The 23,066-nt window shown below is 44.8% G+C and overlaps 1 protein-coding gene across 3 annotated transcripts in view; it reads left to right on the top strand.

The window, feature by feature from the left end:
* Window positions 1-16,263: 16,263 nt before the first annotated feature.
* PURA (purine rich element binding protein A) overlaps window positions 16,264-23,066 on the top strand; it is a 29,622-nt gene continuing 22,819 nt past the window's right edge. For all 3 annotated transcript variants that reach the window (XM_083748681.1, XM_083748679.1, XM_083748680.1), the window contains exon 1: window positions 16,264-17,908. In XM_083748681.1, the coding sequence (XP_083604807.1) occupies window positions 16,536-17,522 (987 nt within the window). In that variant the 5' untranslated portion in view covers window positions 16,264-16,535 and the 3' untranslated portion in view covers window positions 17,523-17,908. The remainder of the gene's footprint in view (window positions 17,909-23,066) is intronic.

Here is a 23,066-nt window from a genome sequence, read left to right as displayed (position 1 = left end):
GGATTTTGCTGGACAGCTCCCCTGCTGGTCTGCGCAGCTCCGGCTGCTCCAGTCACCAGCAATTTTTGCCTTATTCTCAGTAGGCAGAAGCAGACAAGAGGCTGGCAAGCATCGGGGGTAGCCAAGCTTGCAGATTCCGCTCGAGTCACTGTCTTTCTCTATGCTGCTCTCCAGTCACACAAAGGTCAGCGGTTGCTACACACACAAAACTCACCATCCAGGCAATAAAATCCATTATTGCTGCTCAAGGACACATTCCAGCCATGCAAAAGTGCCAACAGAATCCCAAAGTGGCTTGCAAACAATTTTAAAAAAACCTAACATAATAGAACACCACACAAGTATAGCATAAATCATCAGTAATCATCAGTAAAACAATGCAATCAATAAAACAGTATTAACAAACCAGTAACTAAAAATAAGCTGAACATCACACTTACAGCATGTCGTATTATATGATTAACAGATCAATAATGTATTTATAATCTGTAAAACAATATTAACAAAATAGCAACTAAAAATAAGCTAAATTAATCACCCCACACTCCCCTCCCCCAATGACTCAAAACCTTTGAATTAATTAAAATACACATTGACGTCCCCCATACAGAAAGACCCTGATCTAATAATTAATTATGAGGGTGCAGCGCTGTGTTATAATGCACACAATTATCTTTGCAAATTTTCTCATTAAGATAACTTCATGTGTGGCAAGACTCACATTTCTTGACATGGCTATAAAAGTACAGTCGTGCCTTTAAAAAAAAGTGCTGAAGGTCACATCTTTCTGTTTTCTTTGCCCCTGAGCAAAAGGCTGAGAGTTGCTCAAAAATGCTGGGTCCTGAAGAGGAAAAAGCATGCAGACATGTTAACAGCTAATTCGTATCAATTTATTGTATATAAAAACAAACGTGTCAGCAAGAGAAAAGTCATGGAAGCACACACATGAAATTGGGCTGTGAAATGATCTCTAAGAAGTGTTTTCCCTAAGTTCACAAGATGCCGTATTCTCCAGGCTGGAATGGAAACCTGCATCATACAAAACAAGGCAAAATGTAATGTGATATCAAAAGAGTTTATATTTGGTTGCATTATAAAGTTGGGCACATTATAATTATCAATGTCACACACTTGGCGATTTAAAAAAATCTTTATTATTAGCATTATTTTCTTGGTTGTTGTTCATATTTTTGAACCATTTAAATAAGGAATAAACAGGAAAAATGGGAATCCCCACCAAGTGCAAGCGCCACACTGGCTATCTCTGATAGGCTCGTTCAGGACATGTTCTGTGTTTCTGGGCGGGAATTCTGCTGAACCCCCACCCATTTTCAAGAGGCAGAATACGTGCAGAACACAGCAGTGTGACATCTACACTGAAGACATCTACTTGAGGAAACAAGCACGTTCCAGACACAACTCTACATTTCAAATTCAAACATCTGCTGTGTTTGTTTTCAGGAAGGGAGGGAGGAGGCTCAAAATATATTGCAGTGAAATAACTGAAGTGGGGCTTGTGTCACAGGTTTGCTCTGCGTTAGCCTGCCCCTTAAAGATTACCCAGTTTCTCTGGCCCTCCATCATGCCTAAATAGAGAGGTCACACCTCTCTTCTGCCAGAGCTGAATACACCTGTCTAGCAGGGATGTTGGGGGGGTGTCCCCAAATAGTTTTCACAGTCCCCCACTGACACCTTGACTACTTCACTCTGCAGTCATACTGGTTTGACAGCTATGATCATTCCTGGACTGAGGGAGCCTGGCTACAGTAGTTCATGCACTTGTTGTTTCAAGATTAGATTACTGCAGTGCTCTCTGTGTGGGGCTTCCCTTGCACTTGATCTGGAGGATGTAGCTGAGCTTTCCAATCTTTTCATGCTGGTGACACACTTTTTAGTCATGCATCATTTCACGACACAGTAATTCAGTTTTACTAGCAAACCAGAGGTTAAACTAACCCTTTTCCAGCCCTGGGAGGAGTGCGGGAAGCATTCACATGACACACCTACACACTACGGCTGACACACTAATGTATCACAACACACAGTTTGGAAAGCTTTGCTGTAGTTAGTGCAGAATGTTGCAGCACAATTGCTGACAGGAGTGAGGCCTTGCCTACATATAACACCTGTGCTCAGAGGTCTGCACTCATTGTCAATTTGCTACTGGGCCAAGTTCAAGGTGTTACTATTAGAATATGAAGCCCTTAACAACTTTGGACCAGGATACCTACAAGATTGCCTTATCCCACATCTGCCCATAGTTCTGCATTTGTAAGAACTTGCTTGTTTGGTGTGGCAGCACCTGCACTTTGGAACTCCCTGCCTATTGAGATCAAGCTGGCACCCTCACTGTACTCTTTTTGTGCCTGCTTAAAGCATTCTTGTTTGAACAAGCCTACCCAAATACTTAGAAAGTTGAGAAAATTATAATCTGTTTCAGTATTTTAAGTTTTGTATATTTTTAAGTAGGGTAGTATTTTTTTCTTGATTTTACTATTTTACCTTTTTGTAAACCGCTTTGTTTGTTTGATCAAGCGGTATATAACCTTTATGAAATAAATAAACAAAACATTCCCAACCCCATCCATGTACACCTAAAAGTAAGACTGGCTGGGTTTGATGAGATTACTCTTAGATACGTTTAAAGTAAAGTAAAGTTACCCCTGACCGTTTGGACCAGTCGCGGATGACTCTATGGTTGTGTGCTCAAGAGTATTAAAAAATAAAGTAATTCAATACAGCTACTGTACTGGAAATGAAGGAACTTTAATGTCACACACACAGAGAGAAGGATATTAATTTGTTCTCAAACAGCTGGGGGTGAAGCTGCTTCGATGACCAGTAAAACATACCTCTCAACTGTCCCGATTTAAGTGGGACATCCTAGAATTATAGAAGTCATTCCAGCATGTAATCTCTTTTTCGTCTGGTGCTGTGGTACATATCAGCTGGCCAAGGCCAGAGTGCCAGAACAAAAAACTCTTGTGTTTTGTTCGTGCACTCTTGAGAGAGTCACCTGACCCCTGCGAGAGTTCAGGACCAAAAAATGAGTATCCCAATTTTGACCAGGAGGATGTTGGAGGGTATGATGCAATTGTGACATGATTGTGACATAAATTGTTCACAAAAATGCTGCCCCTTCCAATTGTTCTGAAATGATATAGGAAAGGAAAGGATACTTTAAGAAGCCTTGAGAAAAGGAGGAAACCAACAGGTAGGAAGGAATCGGGGTAGGGTGGAAGTATGTGGCCTCTTCAGAAGGGTAGGAGGCTGAATAGAATGATATTGTGGGCTGGTTGTGGCCCCAGGTCACAGACTGCCCACATGTGAGCTGTGCACCCTCCGTGGAAGCCCTTTCCATGTGAGTGGAGGCAAGGAACTGGAGGTGGAACTACGACAGAGTTATTATGAAATCTTGACAGAAGGTGAAGCTGGGGCAGGAGATTGCTTTTCAACAACAGGAAAAGCAAAAAAGACTTGAGTTGTAACATTTTTAATAGTGCAAATGACTTTGAGTCACCACTAGAGGGTAGTACAAACAGTCTGTTTTATTTCTAAATATATTTCCAGTTTCTGTAAGGGAAGAGTGCATTTTGTTCTGATGTGGGTATAGTAGCTCTCGGGTCTCACGTCGCCCACACTCACAAGCCCACAGGAAGGAACTTGGATGGGGGAAAGGGCAAACTGCATGCACAGAAAGCACTTAGCTTGGCCTCAGCATACATGGGAGCTTGAGCACATCAGCTATCACCCCTCTGCCTAGCACCCTGATAGATACCTCCAGGCACCAACACCTGACTCCCACTCAGAAAACTTTGTTTTAGTCAGGGTAGAGCAGAAAGGGGCCTTGAGACTGGGTTTAGCCCCACCCCAGCAGCGCAGTGGTCCTCCACGTTGGCAATGGCACATTCAGAAGGTTTGCAGTGATGAGCCTTCCCTATCTTCTGAGGCGCCCTTCAAAGCCCCAGGAGATGCCTCTCAAAGAGGGATGAGAGTACCATCTCATCTCTGGAGAGGTTATTTCCTGATTCACACCGAGAAGCTATTTTTAATGTCTCCAGGGGCAGAAGTGAGAGCTGCCTATAGAAATCAATAGAGAAAGCCAAGGTTTTAAAGTAGCCAGGGGAGTGCCATCCACATCCGCAATATATAAATAAATATAAATAGCCAAAAAAAAAAGGTGGCAGCAAAAACAAATGTCCCTGCTCTTTCTAACTTAGTTTTTGTTCTTTCAAAAACATTTAAAGATAACATTGCAAATAAAATTCCAAAGCAAGTGCAGTCCATTCTCCATGTTGCAGGTTGGAAGGGGCTGTGGCTGGAGGAGAGTGACTTAATGGCAGTCCTGTATTGTAGTCTGAAGATCGGGTTCTGAGTAGCATTATCCAGAAGGATTAGACCCCTGCTGCAAGTTGAGAGTTGAGCTAAAACTCAACCTAAGAATATAATCCATTGCCTTTATCCACACATTGCAGCTTGGACTGAAAGCTTCTGTATTCAATGTAATACCTCTATTGCAGGTTGGAGAGTTGCACTGGGAAAAAGCAGCAGCTCACAGCATCCAGTCAAAAATCCCCCATTCCTCTCAAGTTGCAGCAAAGGTAAAACTGCTTAAATAGCCCCCTCAGATCTCCTTCTAGGCCAAATTACGCACTCAGTTGCATGCAGAAGTAGGGTTGCCATATTTCAATAAGGAAAAACCAGGGCACCCCAAAAGCTGTTGAGCTTTTTTTTAGCAGCCCTGACTTGCATGCAGACTGGTTGGACTTCTTAAACTTTTACTTTTTTAAATTGCACAAGAAACAAGAGTCAGAACAAAGATTCCTGTCATTGATACTAGTATTTATTTCAGCTCACACAATTGCATCTTCAGGTAGGGATTCATTCTAACATTTTATCGGCCTTATGATTCAAGTTGTCCCAGGTCAAAGCCACACCACCTACTCACCCACAAGAGCGAGGCATTAGCAGGCCACAAAGTTTGCAAATTCTCACATTTTTGCCAAATAGAAATGGAGGGGATGGCCCCATAAGAACTCCATAGCATGGAATGTTTAGAAATGCTGGCAGCAGGTTGGTTGGTTGATTTAAATTTGTTTGCTGTCCTTCATCTGTAGATCTTAGGGTGGTTCACAGCATAAAAATACAAGATATGTGACAATAACAATAAGGAAATAAACCAAGGGGAGAAGGGGAGTGGAAGAGGGGAGGGGGGAGGAGAAAAACCATAAAGGGTAAGAATAACCACTTCTTAAGTCTTCCTAGGAATGAAACCAGAGAATGATCACAGAAATTAAAGCTTATGCGCATACACACCCAAAAATACAAAATGGGAGTGGGAAGTGGTGAGGGGAGGCTGGAATGGAGGGGGAAACCCAAAACACTTGCAAACAAGGACGGAGCACCTTCAGTGGGCACTGGATACCAAAAAGAGCAGAGGAACACCAGGAACAGAGAAGAAAGAATGGAGGTGCTGGAATTCTGAAAAGAAGCACTCAGAACTGCAACTGGTTTGGGACCATGTGGTGTTTAGGAACAAAACTGCAGTGGTACCTTGGTTTAAGAACAGCTTAGTTCTGAAACTTAATGCTGAAATTTGAACTACCCCATTGTGTTTGAAGGAAACTGGTTCAAAACTTTTTTTTAAAGAAACAGACTCCTCCAATAAATATATCCCAACACCTTTGGAAACAATCATTGAAGGAATGTATCCAAGTTTCCCAAATAATAAAGATAGTTCTCCCTTTTAGGCTTGGAGATGTGTGTTCATATACATCCAATCCCTTTCTGTCCTCCTAGTGGTGCAGCAGTAAAATTGCTGGCACATTTGCAAAGCTAAGCAGGGCATGGTGTGGTTTTGGACTGAATGGGAGGCTGTGTGTTGAGGTTCTGGTTGGACTAGACAACCCTCATGGTCCCTTCCAAGACTAGGATTCTGATTCTATGACTACATGCCAAGATCCTCTAGGGATAGAGAAGAGCAGGTTCTTCCCATTGTTTCATGCTAATAATACAAATCAAATATATCCGATAGTGATTTGTAATGCAAGAGGTGGGAGATGCTGAGAGGTATTTTGCTTATTTATTAGCACATGTTGAGTGTTATTATAGCTATTTCTGTGGTGGTTCCTCAGTTGTGGGAGGCTCACATGGTCCATTTACTAGATATATTTACACTTCAGGTGAAAACATACCTCTTCAATCAGGCCTTTGGCTGTTATGCAACCTATAGCGGGTGGCACTGTGGGTTAAACCACAGAGCCTAGGACTTGCCAATCAGAAGGTCGGTGGTTCGAATCCCCGCGACGGGGTGAGCTCCCGTTGCTCGGTCCCTGCTCCCGCCTACCTAGCAGTTTGAAAGCACACCAGCGAAAGTAGATAAATAGGTACCGCTCCAACGGGAAGGTAAACGGCATTTCCGTGCGCTGCTCTGGTTCACCAGAAGCGGCTTAGTCATACTGGCCACATGACCCGGAAGCTGTACGCCGGCTCCCTCGGCCAATAAAGCGAGATGAGTACCGCAACCCCAGAGTTGTCCGCGACTGGACCTAATGGTCAGGGGTCCCTTTACCCTTTACCTTACTAGCTTTTCAAAACAGGATGGATATTGTCTGTATTATGTATTGTATGTTACAGAACAGAACATTTGGGGATACACTTCTATCTGATGTTCTCCACCATGTGACCATCAATACTGCAAGGTCTGGATTGGCTGAAATGGAGAAACATACAATGGGCGTCACTAGGGGATGGATGGTTTCAAAACCTATTTTCATGTAATATTACCCAGCAGTTTCAGATACATACTGAACCAAGGGAATGTCCAAGGAAATGAGGAGCAAAGCCTTTATGCTCTGAACCTCTCTGTGTGGACAATTTGGTTGTATCCAGCAAGGAAATTACTGTGTTCTTAAGCAACCATGAAAAAGAACCCTAACGTGTACAATAATGTGTGTCAGGGATGGTAAAATCAGACTCAATAACATTTATTCCATGTTAACTAATCCAAATTAAAGAGCATAATATGGTAGATGTTACCTTGCTTGATGGATAGAACGCAACTCATGAGAAAGGATCTGCTGGCCTACCCAACATTTGTGGCAATTACAGAGCAAATGCAACATTTAGCTTGTGTCCTGACTTTCCCCAAACTTTTAGGTATCAGAATCCATATATTTGTGCTCAAACTACATTTTGATCATTTTCCACTTGTGACCATGCATCATATAGATCCTCAATCCAAAATGTGGCCAAGGTAGCACCACTATAGGGACATGTTAACTGCTCCTTTCTCAACACACAGGAAGAAAGAGAACTGTATCTAGGCATGCTTAGGAAAACTGAAAACAAGGGCAAAATTGCATGTAATGTGCTACTACTAGAACGTTGGTGGAGAACTTTAAGTGATTGACAGCAGTATTCTGAGACAGTTGAGGAAATATGCTTTAGGCAGTTAAGAGAGTCTGCTAAGTTGAAAGAGTGTGTGGGTAATATAGAGGAATGAGAGAATTGGGGGGGGGGGCAGGCAATGTGAAACAGATTTATAAATGGGGATATTTCTCTTTGATTGTATATTTGACCTGCCCGATGAGGCATGTGTGTGTCTTCGCCCGATTCCCTCTTCACAGATATAGTAAAATTGTCCCTGTTAGATAGTGGATCCAATTCTTAAACTGACTAAGAGCCAGAGCTTCAGGAGATATCCCTTTCTTCCAAGGCTTTACAATATGTATCTTAATGAGTATAATGAACTTATAATACACTTAATAAAGTAATTATTATTTGTTGCTGTTTTCCCAAAGGAGAAAAAAAGAATTCTCCACCCTTGGTTTATAAGTTATTGTAAGTAAATATTAACGTGCCTTAAGATGAATGGCTTAAAAGCCCTATTACTTGCTGAATCTTTTAGTATTTATTGTCAGTTGGTTTACAACAATGGGCTTTGCCTCTTCCACGAGTCTGAAAGACAATGTCCACTTGAACCTCTCACACACACACACACACACACGCAGACATGAATAGGACAGAGTGTAAGCCCTATAAATGTCTGCATGGTTTCTCACTGCTTGCTGGGGTGAAAGTGTGTGTGTGTGGTGGAGAGAGGCTGGCCTTGGGTCCCACATTCTCACCACTCATTTATTTATCCATTATTCAGAGCATTTGTACCCGGCTCTACAGTCAAAACCAGCTCCCCACGCCGCTTACATGCAATTAACACAAGTCCCTGCACACAGGCTTACAAATGCACTCATAGAGAAAAAATAAGCAACCTGACTATGAAGTAAAGCAAGAGAAACAAATTCGGGAAGGAGAAGGAGAAGGAGAAGGAGGAGGAGGAGGAGGAGGAGGAGGCAGCAAGCCTTCTTCAAATGCAGCACTTTAAAACGCGAGATGACCGCCCTACGCTGAGCCGCTTTTCAAAAGGCCGGAACATGCGGGCATGGGGGGGGGGGGCGATGGACAATATTGCTGCCCGGCTGCCCCCGCCCCGCGCGCCCCCCAAATGCGGGGGGGGCGGAGGGGGGGCGGGAGCCGAGAAGCGCCTCCCTCGCCAGACTCGCGCGTCACACAAACAAAGCCAAACTCGGCGTGGCGGGGGCGGGGGGGGGGCACCCCGGAGAAGCCATTCTCTCTCTCTCGCTCGCTCTTCCCTTCTTCCCCGGGCGGGCCCTGCATCCTTCCCCGGAGCGCCCGGCCTGAGGAGGCGCGCCTGCCCGCCGCCAGGCCCAAGCGGGCCTCCCGGGCTGGTCGGAGGCCGCGGGCGGAAGAGGCGGAGGGAAAGGACGGGGCGGCGGGTTCGGCGCGAGGTGGCGCCGCCCGCTCGCCTGCCACGACTCGCGGCTCGTCTGCCGGGGAGGCGGAGGAAGAGGCGGAGCCCCGCGGCCCAGCCAGCCCAGGGCCCAGCCTGCCGCCCAGCGAGGCCTGCTCTGCGGCCGCCCCGGCTCCGCTGGGCCCCGCCGAGCGCGCACAGGAGCCTCCGCTCTCCGCGCTCTTGCCGCCGCCACCGCAGTCCGGCCAGCCGCGCGGGCGGAGAACAGGTGCCCGGCGGGTCGAGGCGCGGCGGCGGAAGAGCGAGCCGAGGAGCCCCGCGCCGCCGCCGCAGCCGCCTTGGTTGCTCCCGGTGTCCGCCTGCTGCTGCTGCTGCTGCTGCTGCTGCAGGGATCGCGCCCGGCGATGCTCCGTCTCGCAGCAGAACTTCAGCTGCCGGGAGGAGGGAGGCGGACCTGGGGCCGGGGCATCGCCTGGCGGCCCGGACAGGAACGTGGCGAGAATCAGCTGCGCCTTTACTTGGGAGTAAGTGGCATTGAACTCCGCCGCGGGCCTTACTTCCAAGTAAAAGATGCCCAGGCTCGGTCGGTAAGGATGGCAGCGCTTCTGCGGGAGATTGTATTCTAGTAAAAAGACGGAAGAATAGCGGCGGCGGCGGCTTATTGCAAAACCTACGGATTTGTGTGATTATAATTATTATTAGGGCCACCAAGGTGCATCATATTGGCGGAAATATCGAAAGCGTTTGCAACCTGTTAATACCCGTCCCTGCAGTTTTCCACGTGTTGGTTAGGAGGATGAGAGGAGCTGGACATGCCATGATGCCAATTTTGAGAAGCAAAACGCTTAAAAGTTTGCGACAATGTATCAAATGACAGATTAAGCAGGTGACAAGGAGCAGTTTCGGCGTTGGAGAAAAATTACTGTGTTTGACTTCTTAGCAAAACGTTCATTAATTTGTATTCTACTCTAAATGTAATCTCCAGTGTTTTAAAGCAACTTGATTGTACTGAGTCAGACCACTGGTCCATCTAACTGCGTATTGTCTGTGCTGATTGACAGCAGCTCACCAGCGCTTCAGGCAAGAAGTATCTCCCTGACTTACCTGGAGGTGCTCCACCCCTTCCCAATTTCTCAGTTTTAGTTCCTTATGTAATAAATTTTCCAGCTGTGGGAAACATGGGCTTTCTACAACTTTTCTGAATTAAACATATTTGATTCTTTAAGGTAAAAAAAAGGGCAAGAGCCTACTTAAGAGATTTTCAGGGTGAGGTCTGTGGACCACTGATGGTTATCCAGCTCCATTTTGCTGGTCCTCAGACAGGTTACAGAACAGTCCAGAATATCTGTACTTAGCCTTGACAGTTCATTCATTTCTTCCCCTCTGATAGCTGGGATCAGAGGGCTAGGGTTGTGTAATCGTGGTTATGACCATGGTTGCATTACATAGTTGCATATACTCATTAAAATGTGTTTTGTAGAACAACAAATTTTTAAAAAACCATTATTAAGCCCAAGACCCCCCAGCAATTTTCTAGTGGTTTGCAAAGGGATAAAAGCTGTTGCCTTAAATGATGGGAAAGGGGAGAGTTTCATAGGTACTGGGGATGGAAAATTCTATACTTCAAATCGTCAGCGTGATTTTACCTGCTATTTAATATTTTCATTTATTTTGTGAAAAGTTGTGCTAGCTGACAATTGTTTAAATATACTATAGGTTGAAGCTGTAAACATTCAAACTTGACCATTACTGAACTAAAACACAAGTTATCAAAATAAGGTACAGTACTGAAGTGCACTAGGGTTTTTCCCCTAGCAGATCTGCAATTGTTTTCTGTAGTGCATTCATTAATACATCTATAAGATTATATTAATAGCAAATGAAGTTTTTCGGGCTGAGTGCGATAAAAGCAATAGTGATGGGCAAAAATACACTTCTGCTAGCACTGTGATTCTAAGCATGCATATTCATATCAGTTCCAATTAATACACTGAAACTTCAGCAAATTTGCTTAGTGTCACACTACATGGATCAAATTTAAACATAGTTGCAGAAAACCAACCTTTATTTCCTCTGCTTGATATAAAATATTTTTGTAGTCTCTTTGTTGCAAGAATAGTGGCCCATAATTAGTAAATAGTAAGATAAGATATAATTACAGTACCTGAAGCTATTGTTATAATAATGATTAGAAAACCTTTTTCATTCCTCTGGTTTATTTGTGGGTCTTTATGTTTTAAACTTAAGTTTTTTGTGGGTTAATTTGTTTCTTTAAAGATCTACAAGATCTGTAAGGATGTCAGACATCTTAGAGAAGCTGGTGACTTTAGTGAAACTGAGGGATTCAAAATTCAGTAGTCCCAACTCAGGGAACTCAAATCCTTTTACATACTTGAGAAATTGTAGCCTAAGGGACTAAAATCTTTTTACATACTTGAGAAAATGTAGCCTAAGGGGTTCAAACTCTTACTAAATAACTATTTCACATGTTGTGAAAGATCAGTTTTAAATCATTTTTACAGAATATAAATACACTTTTTTCTTTAAAATTTCATATTTGTAGTGTAGTATATAAATGACAATAGATGTTCGTCAAACTAAAATTTTGATATAATCAACCTTTCAAAGCCATAATTTTTAAATTATTTGTACCCTTTTATTTCCTGTTTTCCTCAAGTATTTTGTTTCAACAAAGGTGACAGTGTACACGTACACAATATTTTCAACAATTGTTAACTTTTTATTAGTAGTGATGAAAAGGTTTTGATTGGCTGTTTCTTCTGTTTTAAATTTATCACTTCCTAAGCCTTTGGATGTCAGTGTGTTTTGTGCCCCTTTATTCTCCTTGTATTTCTTCTTCATTTGCACACTGATTGGTTGATCTGGGGAAAAGTTCCTTTGAGAAATTTAATTTTTATTGAACCTTCAAAAGTAACTGTGAGCTCTTTTAAAAAAATGAATATGTTGCTTAACATTTGTTGTTTTATTCCATGCAGAGTTTTATGCTGGTCGTTTCCACTGTTTACTTAAAAGTGAGCAAATCTTTACTTTGTTTTCTTGTTGAGTCATATGCAGTCATAGTCTTGTGGAAGTTTTAAAGAATTTTTGTTTTTCTTCATTATTTTTGAACTCACACTAAATGCCAACTTGCATGCCATAATTATGATGCTTTTAAATGAGGCAACTAAAAATAGTTTTTTTAAAAAAATGTATATACCTTATTTGATAAATAAATACATCTGAATCCCTGCTTGTATGTGCTTTCCTTTCTACATCCTACTTTTTAAAGATCTAGTTGTGTAGCATTAAATTTTGTAATTAGATTAATAAATTAACTATGTCATTCTTACTCAGAAGTCTCATTGAATTCATTGTTTTGCTAACTTAGCAAAAATCAAAAGATAAACTGCTTCTAATTTGATTAAAATGAGTGTGAAATCTGAACACCTGCTTCCACAGCAAGTGTAGGAGTTGATAGACTTGCTAGTTTTTAAGTGTATTATAATAGAATATTCATAAGTAGCAGATGTATGTTAGCTTTAGTTATATAATGGAATATTTCTACACTGGAATTTCAGTAAAGCTTCAATAAAAAATTCTAGGGGGAGGTTTTACAATTGCTGTTATGTGCTAAAAGCCTTGGAAATCTATTTTATGCAGCTTTAGCAAACTAAATGTATAGAGAACTGCATGATTTATACACGTTAGGATTATTTTTAATGAGTTTAATAAACACACACACTTTTATCTGGAAATCTATTATGTTTTCCCCCCAAGAGTAGACAACAATTTTTACATTCACTTTATTTTTAGTTGTCAACTGTATTTCTCGGAGCCTGGGATTTATTTTATGAAAAATAAAGAAGCTACAATCAAAGCTATTAAAATAGAACTGTGTGGGTAGAAAATATTACTTAGAAATCAAAATGGAATGTTAGCTGTATGAACTAACCAGATTTAAAATCATCTACAAAGATATACACACACTAAAATAGCCGTAGTTGTTTTCACATATTTTATGTGAAATGCAAACCCTAATTATTTCATTTTGGCTCACCTACTTTGTTTAAAAATCAGCAATGAACTGCTGTTGTTTTGGCCATGAAATCTTCTTTAATGTTTTGCTCTTACAATGAAGGAGGACTTTGGGATTCCAAACCTGGACTACATTTCCTTCCAGTAATTTCCCTCCCGCAACACGCAGGCATATCTTCTTCTATCGGCAAGGTTTTTACGTTTTCAGTTCATGCAGCGGCATGACAACTGGGTCTCATCTCAAACTGGTCGTCTAATAACCCGTCGGGTTAAAAAAATCAATGCGGGCAGAATGACAAGCTACACTTGCGCGTAAAGTGAAAGGACCGAGGACTCGCTTGCTGAGGAAGGGAAGGTTGCAGGTGCGAGTAGATGCGCTTCTCTTCGAGTTCTTCCCATTTGGCTTGAGCAAAACCGGGCGGAGCCCAAGGCTGTCTCTCTCCCGCCCCCTCCTCAGCCTTTCTGCCCGAGGGAAAGCAACGCTTCGTTGGGGATTCTTTGCTTGGGGTCGGGGACGGGGCTGCACTTGAGGATGCTTTGACACGTGGCCGAGGAAAGCGGGGGCCGCGCGGCTCTGGAGGCTGAGGTGCCCCGTCGCCGCCGCCGCTTTGAGCCCGCGGGACTAAGCCCTCCGGGCAGCTCCTCGCCGGCCAGAAAGCAGCTTCCCAGCTGGGCTGCTGCAAACCTCTCGCGCCCCAGGTTCTGCTTGCAGGAACGAACGAAAGCCGAAGGGGAGCCACCCCCGTCGCTCACCTGGTCCCTCGGCTGGCGAGGAAAGGGAAAGCCCGGGGAGCCACGTCGGCTCTTGACCAGGGAATCCGGTGCAAGGATCCGCAAAACGGGTGGCAGAAGAAGGGGGGGCTACCTAGGGGCAGGGCAGTGGTATCTCGGGTTACATACGCTTCAGGTTACAGACTCTGCTAACCCAGAAATAGTTAAGAACTTTGCTTCAGGATCAGAACAGAAATCGTGCTCTGCCGGCGCGGCGGCAGCAGGAGGCCCCATTAGCTAAAGTGGTGCTTCAGGTTAAGAACAGTTTCAGGTTAAGTACAGACCTCCGGAACAAATTAAGTACTTAACCCGAGGTACCACTGTATGGGCCAGCAGAATGGGCAGCTCATTCCCTCCCCGCGCGCACTCCATCAGTGCAGCCGGTGCGTAAAATGCGCACCATGCAGCTCCCGGGTATCCAGAGTCCTCCGCTGTGGCGATGGCTGGTTCTTTGCTCGGTCCTTTCCCCGCCTGCAGTTTGCACCCCGAGATCTGCAGCTCCTCGGGTCTGCGGGGAAGGCCTAGCATTGAAGCCTTAGGAAGCAAGGCCTGGAAAGGCAGAGAGAGCGGCCCTGGGGATTCTGTCCGCTTCTATTCCAAATGGAGACTCTCGTCCCCCTGGCCCGTTGCAGGCAGGCCTGTTTTTCGCCGGTTAGGCAGACATACGGCCTGAGATGTTGCTGTTTAGTCGTTTAGTCGTGTCCGACTCTTCGTGATCCCATGGACCAGAGCACCCAGGCCCTCCTGTCTTCCACTGCCTCCCGCAGTTTGGTCAAACTCATGCTGGTAGCTTCGAGAACACTGTCCAACCATCTCGTCCTCCGTTGTCCCCTTCTCCATGTGCCCTCCATCTTTCCCAACATCAGGGTCTTTTCCAGGGAGTCTTCTCTTCTCATGAGGTGGCCAAAGTCTTGGAGCTTCATAATCTGTCCTTCCAGTGAGCACTCAGGGCTGATTTCCTTCAGAATGGAGAGGTTTGATCTTCTTGCAGTCCATGGGACTCTCAAGAGTCTCCTCCAGCACCAGAATTCAAAAGCATCCATTCTTCAGCGATCAGCCTTCTTGATGGTCCAGCTCTCACTTCCATACATCACTACTGGGGAAACCATAGCTTTTACTATGCAGACCTTTGCTGGCACGGTGATGTCTCTACTTTTTAAGATGCTGTCTAGCAGCGCTGCGATAGATGCCCGCATAACCAGCCCCGCTGAGAAAGGGAAAACGGGAGCTGCTCGAGGGGGATCTCCAGCCACGCTCATGCACAGCAGTTCCTCCAGTTAAAAGGACGCACTTGCAGGCACACACTCCCACTGAATTTGCTGGAATAATGCTCTTCGTTGATAAGGCTCTTCTGACTTCTATGCCATCTTCCCAAAGGCCGCACTCGCCCCCGTCAGTGCAAGCAAGCGAAGGGGTGGCGGGCTAGTCCTGCCAACGTGGTCTGGGCAGGAGCAACCTAACAGAAGTTTGCCAAGTCCTGAATCTGCCTCTTCCCACCTGGCAGGATTCACGGGCAGGCCTGGCCACAGAACAGCTCCCATTTCCCGGGAGGGCTGTCAGGAGGCCTCTAACTTCGAGGGGAGCCCCAGCTGCGCAACCTCCACTCCAGGGGAAGCTCTTGCGCGGGATCCAGAGCTGGCCTCCCCGTCAGCAAGGCGCGCAAAAGGGCGCCGGAGTTGCTGCTGCTCAGGCGGGCGGAGCCGGGGTCGCCCTTCCTGAGAGGCGGGGGACGCGTAGCCCGAAGGGGGCGGCCGGAGGGGTCAGCTGCCGCTGTCCGGACAGGATCTCTGAGGCGGGCGGGAATTCCCGCCGCTCTACCTCAGACATAGCCAAATCCCGAAACGGCCCTCCAGCCTCGCGCCCAAAAAAGTTGTGCGGCATCGACTCTATAGCATATTTATTGTGTAAAGATGGAAGAGACTCCTCCTTCCTCTTCGCCGGACACTGATGAGGCACGTCGGCATCCTCCAACCCAGGTCGGAGGCCATTCTCGTGAAGGATCTCCCCCCCTCCCCCTCCCCCCCCGGCCCGTTTTCCCTCCTTCTTCCGGGCACTTATTATTTCTGTTATTGCTACTCCTGTCACCGAGGGAGGCCCTGGCGAGCCCTCCGTCCCGGTCCCGCACCTGAGGTGCGCGGAGGGAAAGAGCGGCTGAGGAGAAAGGTGGAGAAGCGCGTGAGAGACGCCGCCTGAGGGGAAACGGCGGGAGCCCGCCCTCCCCCCCCCCCCGCGGACGCCGGTCAGTTCGGGGCTATTTCGGCGCGTGTCTGCGTCGCCCTCTCAGCCTTTTTTTATGGGGTGGAAGAGAGAGAGGGGGGGGGCCTCGCCGGTCGGCGCGAGTGCGCGCGCGAGGAGAAGAGTGACAGGAAAGGGGGGACGGGGCTTGGCAGCCGCTCCGTCTGTCTGTCTGTCCCTCCCTCTGACGGGCGGCGGCGGCGGCGGCGTGAGGATCCGCGCGGGTCCCTCTGAGGGGCTGGAAGGAGCAGCAGCCTCGGGCGCGAGGGCAGGTGGGTGGGGCCTGAGCGCCACTAAAGCGAGCTGTTCCTCTCTGCCCTCGCCCGGCCCGGGCGGCGGGGCGCTGCCGGCGGCGGCCGCCTCACATCCTGGGGCTCCTTCGCCGCCTCCCTCCCTCCCCGCCGCCGCCGCCGCCGCCGCCTCACTCTCTCTCTCCCTCCCTCCCTTCCCGGCTACTGTACACAGTCGCGCGCGCCTCTCTCTCTCTCTCTGCCATGTTAGCCGCTCTCTCTCTTTCTGTCTCCTCCACAGATCTCGCGAGAGCGGCTGGCTGCTGCTGCTGCTGCTGCTGCTGGTGGTGGCGGCTGCGGAGGGGGTTGGCTCGGCGGCGGCGGCGGCGGCGGCAGCAGGAGCAGTAGCGGCGGCGGGAGGCGGAGGAGGCGGCGGCGGAGGCGGCGGCGGCCGGGGGGCGCAGGCGGGCTTCGGGAGGCCCGGCGGCAGCATCATGGCGGACAGAGACAGCGGCAGCGAGCAGGGTGGCGGCGGCGGCGGCGGCGGCGGGGCTCCGGGCCCGGGCGGCGGTGGTAGCGGGCCCGGCGGCGGCGGCGGCGTGGGCCTTCAGCACGAGACGCAGGAGCTGGCCTCCAAGCGGGTGGACATCCAGAACAAGCGCTTCTACCTGGACGTGAAGCAGAACGCCAAGGGCCGCTTCCTGAAGATCGCGGAGGTGGGCGCCGGGGGCAGCAAGAGCCGCCTGACGCTCTCCATGTCGGTGGCGGTGGAGTTCCGCGACTACCTGGGCGACTTCATCGAGCACTACGCGCAGCTGGGCCCCAGCCAGCCGCCGGAGCTGGCGCAGGCCGCGGACGAGCCGCGGAGGGCCCTCAAGAGCGAGTTCCTGGTGCGCGAGAACCGCAAGTACTACATGGATCTGAAGGAGAACCAGCGCGGGCGGTTCCTGCGCATCCGGCAGACGGTCAACCGCGGGCCGGGCCTGGGCTCCACGCAGGGGCAGACCATCGCGCTGCCGGCGCAGGGGCTGATCGAGTTCCGCGACGCCCTGGCCAAGCTGATCGACGACTACGGCGTGGAGGAGGAGCCGGCCGAGCTGCCCGAGGGCACCTCCTTGACGGTGGACAACAAGCGCTTCTTCTTCGACGTGGGCTCCAACAAGTACGGCGTCTTCATGCGGGTGAGCGAGGTCAAGCCCACCTACCGCAACTCCATCACCGTCCCCTACAAGGTGTGGGCCAAGTTCGGGCACACCTTCTGCAAGTACTCGGACGAGATGAAGAAGATCCAGGAGAAGCAGAGGGACAAGCGGGCGGCCGCCGCCGCCGCCGCCACCGCCGCGGCCTCCTCGCCCTCCTCCGGGGGAGCCGAGCAGCCGCCCGAGGCCGAGGGGGGCAGCAGCAGCAGCAGCGTCGCCGCCGCCGCCGCCGCCGGCCCGCCGGGAGCCTTGCTGCAGGCCGAGGAGCCGGAGGAGGATTGATCTCCATCCCTCCTTGCCTCCTTCCTTCTCCTCCTCCTCCTCCCCACTGCCTTCCTCCTCCTCCTCCCCACTTGGCTGCCTCCTCCCTGCCCTGCTGCACAGAGACACTCGTAATAATAATAATGACGACGACGACAACAACAACAAACAACAACATCGCCACACAGAGAGAGAGATACGTTATACTGTAAGCGAGCGAGAGAGAGAAAACCGACATCCACACACTGAAAATAATACATGCAGTTAAATATACCTGTTGTTCTAACTCCAAGGGGAGCACCACCGACCACCCACCCACCACCAAAACTGACAGCCGAGCAAGCAACTTCTTTCTCTCCACCCCATCGCTGGATTGTTCCTTCCACTCTTGCCCATCGTATAAAACAGTAAGCAGCTGCTAAAAACAAAAAAAAAAACAAAACAAAAAAACAAAAAAATTACAAAAAAAGTAATAACATTATATATGATGAACTGTGTTTCCTACTTGATTAAAAATATAAAGAACTGAGTGTTTATTTCCCTAATTAACCAAGAACTTTTGTACACGTTTAAGCTATTATTATTATTATTAAAAAAAAAGTGTTTGCAAAAATGGTCAAGATTAAAATATTGCTGAATTATATTAAAAAGAGAAAATGTCCTTTTCATGTTGAGCTAACATTTGACTTTAGCACAAAAAGAGATATTTTAGAACACGTAAAATAATATTTTTAGTTTTTCTTCTCATTTTGTTACCAAATTTCAAAACCTTACATGAAGGTTATTATAGTATATTTGACACCCTATATACCTGTGATTAGAGATGTGTATATATATATGAGGGCTAGGCATGCTGTGTGTCTGAGCTTTGTCTAAATGTTATGCAGAAGTCTGTAGAGTTAAAAGGTACGTAGGTTTAATTCATGCAAGGTAAACAATAAGTGCTCTCTTTTATACAATATGCATTGCATCTGGACCTTAAACATATAAAATGGTCAGTGAAACTTCTGTGAACATGAAGAAAAATTATTAAAAAGGCATTTAAATGAAATTTGCTAACTTGTGATTTTTATGGTTTGAACCAAAGTTATTCAAATAGTTAAAAAGAGAAAGAGAGAGAGAGAGAGAGAAAGATGATCTCCCATATTTTTCTGCACCTATTTGGTTTACAACTAAGTAGGTATATTGTCCTTATTGTGTATATGAGATGTACTTGTATTGTTCATAATATATTTTTTTTATGATGTGTACTTAAAGTACTTCACGTGCAGCAATTTCCAGTAAACCTGTTTTTGAATAACAGGCGGTGAAGGTTTTTTGTTTCTTTTCCTGTGTGTGGCCACTAGCACTATCCCTTTAACTTGTTTAAGTCTGAATTGAAACTCCTGTTTTGTGCTAGTGCTAACTAATTTATATAGGCCTGTCATGGAAGTCAATGCAACATGATTATAGAGTAATCCTACTGAGCCATGGATTTTGAATTTCCTTTAAAAGTGAAAGCCAAGTTGGTGTGCTGTAAAAGAAATTTTAATGTAGCTGTGGTGCTAGTTATTACTGGCTACATACTTTATACATGTAGTAAGGATACCCTGCCCCTCCCCCAACTGTGCAAGTTCCCCAACCCTTCAGTTAAAAGTATGTACTTTGTGTGATTATATCAGAACTGTAGGGTATGAAAACAGTCTGTCAGAACACTAATCTGTCAAGTAGTGTTCTCCAAATTGCAATTGTTTGTAGTAATATACTTTTACAGGTTTTTCTTTTAAAATGTTTGTGTGCTTTTAATTGACTAACTTCTTGCTGCTGTATAGTAAAATATTAATATATTTTTATCATTAAACTGCTGCATGACTATCATCATTGCAAGTGAAAAGAATATGTTATAAATGATGCCTTAAAACAGTAGGAAAAATAGTTGGAATTCTGTAGAAACAGTCAACAATATAAGAATCTGTGTGATTCTTGAGATCTGGAGTGTATTCATTTTCTTAACACCCTGACAAATTTAACAATTTAGATTTAACTGCTGTATGTTGAAGATGCTACCAGTAGGAAAGAGACTTTCTAAGCTTCTCATTGATTGTAAGAGGTTGGGCCTAGGAAAGACAAAGAGATTGTTCAAAGGAAATGTATTTTCTGTTTTCATTAAAGTATAATTCCCTTTTTGGAGATGCACTGTTAAGTGTCAATATAAAATCTGTTTCCGTTGTATCATCCATTTCCAGTTTAACAATTTTGCTACTGGTGTCCATTGAACACCAAATGTGCAATAATGTTATAGTGGTTAGAAATTTTTGTTTTGAGAATCACTGGAATTTATTACATTACTTTCTAAGGTGCACTTTTCCATATAGCAAAAATAAGCTTCCATGGTGCGTAATGTGATAACTGAAATGGTTTTTGACTGCATGTAAACATTGACTGGTAAGCCTTCTTTGTTTTAATTGGAGAGTTTGAGCAGTTTAATACTGCATTTGAATGGTGAAAGAATTGCATTCTCCATGCTACAGGTAGTTAGGAAAGTTTTAAATTGCTTAGATTCTGCTATTTGGTTGTCTCGGTTCTACTATTCATTATAGTTTTAAAAGTTGCAATACTGCAGATTGGCAGATTTTTTTTATTTTTTTAGCAATAACTTGTGTAGGTCGGTGTACAGCAAAGTGTCTTTATTCTCTTTGAATTAATATAAACTTTGTTAAAGAGCAAAATCCTTATTCAGTTTTTGGCTGGACATAAACAATTGTCTTCAGAAGAGCTGAAAGTGTTTTGTCTCATGATATGAAACTATATACCATTTTATCCCACTATTGTCTCTGATAAAGGGTTAGTTTTGCAGGTTCATAGAACAAAACAAGCACCTCTTTAACTAAGAGGCTAAAGTGGAATGCGCATACATATTACAAACAGTGACTCTCTCAAATCACTTTTTACTCTCTGAAAACCTATTGTCTGATTCCAGCCAACATGTAGATTGGTCATTGGAATCAATAGAATCAGCATTTTGCCTATTTCCTTTTTCTGAGAATCAAAATGCATGAAAAGGAACTCTACTTGACCCACACATTTGAGAATCTTACCATTGATCTGAGTAGGTCAAGCTGATGTGTGGGTTATGCAGTTGTCCTGGTATGGTCTGCTAATTACCACAGTTTCAGCAGCATTCTGCGCCCTAAGTCTCAACGTTGTGATTTACATGCACACTGTAGATATAGTGCATTGACTTGATTAATAGTCATAATATGTTATGTTGACTATAAATGACCTTGTTTTGGGTTTCACTTTTTCCAGTTGAGGTGCTCAGTTCTTTACCATGGTTGTGCAGCTCACTGTTCACAATGAGCAACAGTGAAAAGACCTTGTCTTAAGGTCAGGGGGTTAAAAAAAAGAGAGAGAGGTATATTTGACCATATTTGGTGTTCCAAAAACAGTATGCTCAAATGTGCCAAGCAATCCACCTTTGGAAAACATGCCTTATTTTCCTTAATGTTTTCAGTGTCTTGTAGGAAAGATCCAAGCTCATAATGCTACTTTATATGAAGTGCAAGAAAACTTGAAATCTACTGCAATACAAACATAGTCTGTTTTTGTTTTCCTTTCTAAGCTAAAGCGACACTGTCAAGTAACTTAACATTTAAAACATGACCTCCCTTTCAGGTGATTACAGCATGGCAAATAATGTCCTTACTTTGAGTCCACATGTTTTTTTTTTTAATTGCTCTGTCTGAGAAATTAAATAAACACATTAAAAATTAGACACTGTTGATTCATGCCTCTTTATTGTTTTATGCTGTAAAATGCAGTTTTCAGCCAGAGGGGGAGCTAAAGTAATAAAAATAAAATAATTGAATAGGGAAGAAATTATAGAATTTGACTACCAGAGGAAATGAGCAGGGAATCCAGCATTTACTAAACAAATGATTGAGGGTTGAGGTAAGAATATTTTCAAGTTCAAAGGCAAGCCTTGCATACTGGTGGTGGGAAACTTGTGAAAATGTAAACATTTAACTGAAAAATACTTGACAGTGTCACTTTTTAAAGTATTCTTGCAGGAGTTGCAGCTTGCGCTATGTAGGTCTCTTTGAGAAGTACTACAAAACAGAACCACCTTCTCAGAACTTTGTAAAATGTAATAGATCTGTTTACTGTACAAAGAACTACCATATCAAGCAGCAAAGAAAGGTTAGAGGTGCCGGTCGTAGGCCAATAACTTCTTTTGAAAACAATTACATATTTGGCTTTCAAAACAGCACTGAAATCACTTCTTTGATCAGCCATGTCCCTTTTAAGCTGTGCATTCTGTTGTATACTGCAGTTGGCTAACAAACAAATGGGATTTGTATGCACTACTATATATATTCACTAATAGTGTACAATACACACTCACACAGAGAGAGAGAGAGACTAAAAGTATATAATATATATATATGCACTTCTGAATGTATATATTATTATGGCTGGTAGTTTGCTATTTACATTTTGTTAAAAAGGCACTAACAAATCCTACTTATTCTGCATGGAAAAATATACACCCTACTTCTGATAGGTTGGAAATAATAAATAATTCAAACAATGGTCGGAATACTCACAATGGGGTCACAGTATTTTATAATTGTTTTCCATTAAAATACTATTTTTGGCATTTTTATTTAATTTGTTAAATAGTTTTTTACTTTGTACTGGCATACCTAAATAGGTAGATCTTTTTGAAGCCATCTGGTCAGTACATTTGTAATAATAATAATAAAAAGGCAATGGATCTGTTCTGCTTGTACTCACTTTTAATGTATTGCATGTACTAATGCCCAAGTTTATATGTGCCCTGAGAAACTGCAGCCATTGAAATGACAGAACAGGAGATAAATGAGAAATATTAACTGTACATATTGAAATGCTTTTAATGTCCAAGTTGCTTTGTTAATATTCAGTGGCCTGTTTGTGACATCCATTCCAGACATCCAAACAGTTGTTTGAAGCATTGGGCATATGTGTCCCATGTGCTCCTAACCTATCATGTACCAGTTTCTCCATTTCCAGGTTTCCTTTAGTTAGAGATTCTATGTAATCTTATTCAAAAGGCTAAATAATTATGTTTATAGTACGGGTTGTATGCCCGCTTAAAAGCCTTGTTTGAAGGTTATCATAAACCATAGCCTGATTTAGATGCGCTAGCAAACTCTGGCTAGAAGACACCTGGAAACGGAGAAAGGAATTGGTATGTGGTAAGATGAGGAACAGGTGAGCACATTCCTGATTCTCCAAACCTTTTCTCTATGCTATAGAGGCCTTCCTGAATTGGGCAAGTAGCAATGAACTGGAGTCCCAATTTTTATTGCTGACCATTTTTTTCTTCAAAGCTTTTTCTAGGCTGTTATTCTGTGCACACTTGCCTAGGCGTAAGACGCGCTGAACATAGTGGGGCTTGTTTCCAAGGAAGCACACATAGGATTGCAGTGTTAAACACAGATTTGATTATTTATTTTTAATCAAGATTTAACCATCACTTAAGAATTCTTGATCAAAGACAACACTTGTCAAAGTGTTGATTTTCATGTTGTGAATTACTTA

This window comes from Podarcis gaigeae (genome assembly GCF_964106915.1).
Source record: "Podarcis gaigeae genome assembly, chromosome: 7".
Lineage (NCBI taxonomy): Eukaryota > Metazoa > Chordata > Lepidosauria > Squamata > Lacertidae > Podarcis > Podarcis gaigeae.
This window is presented reverse-complemented; position numbering and strand designations above follow the sequence as displayed.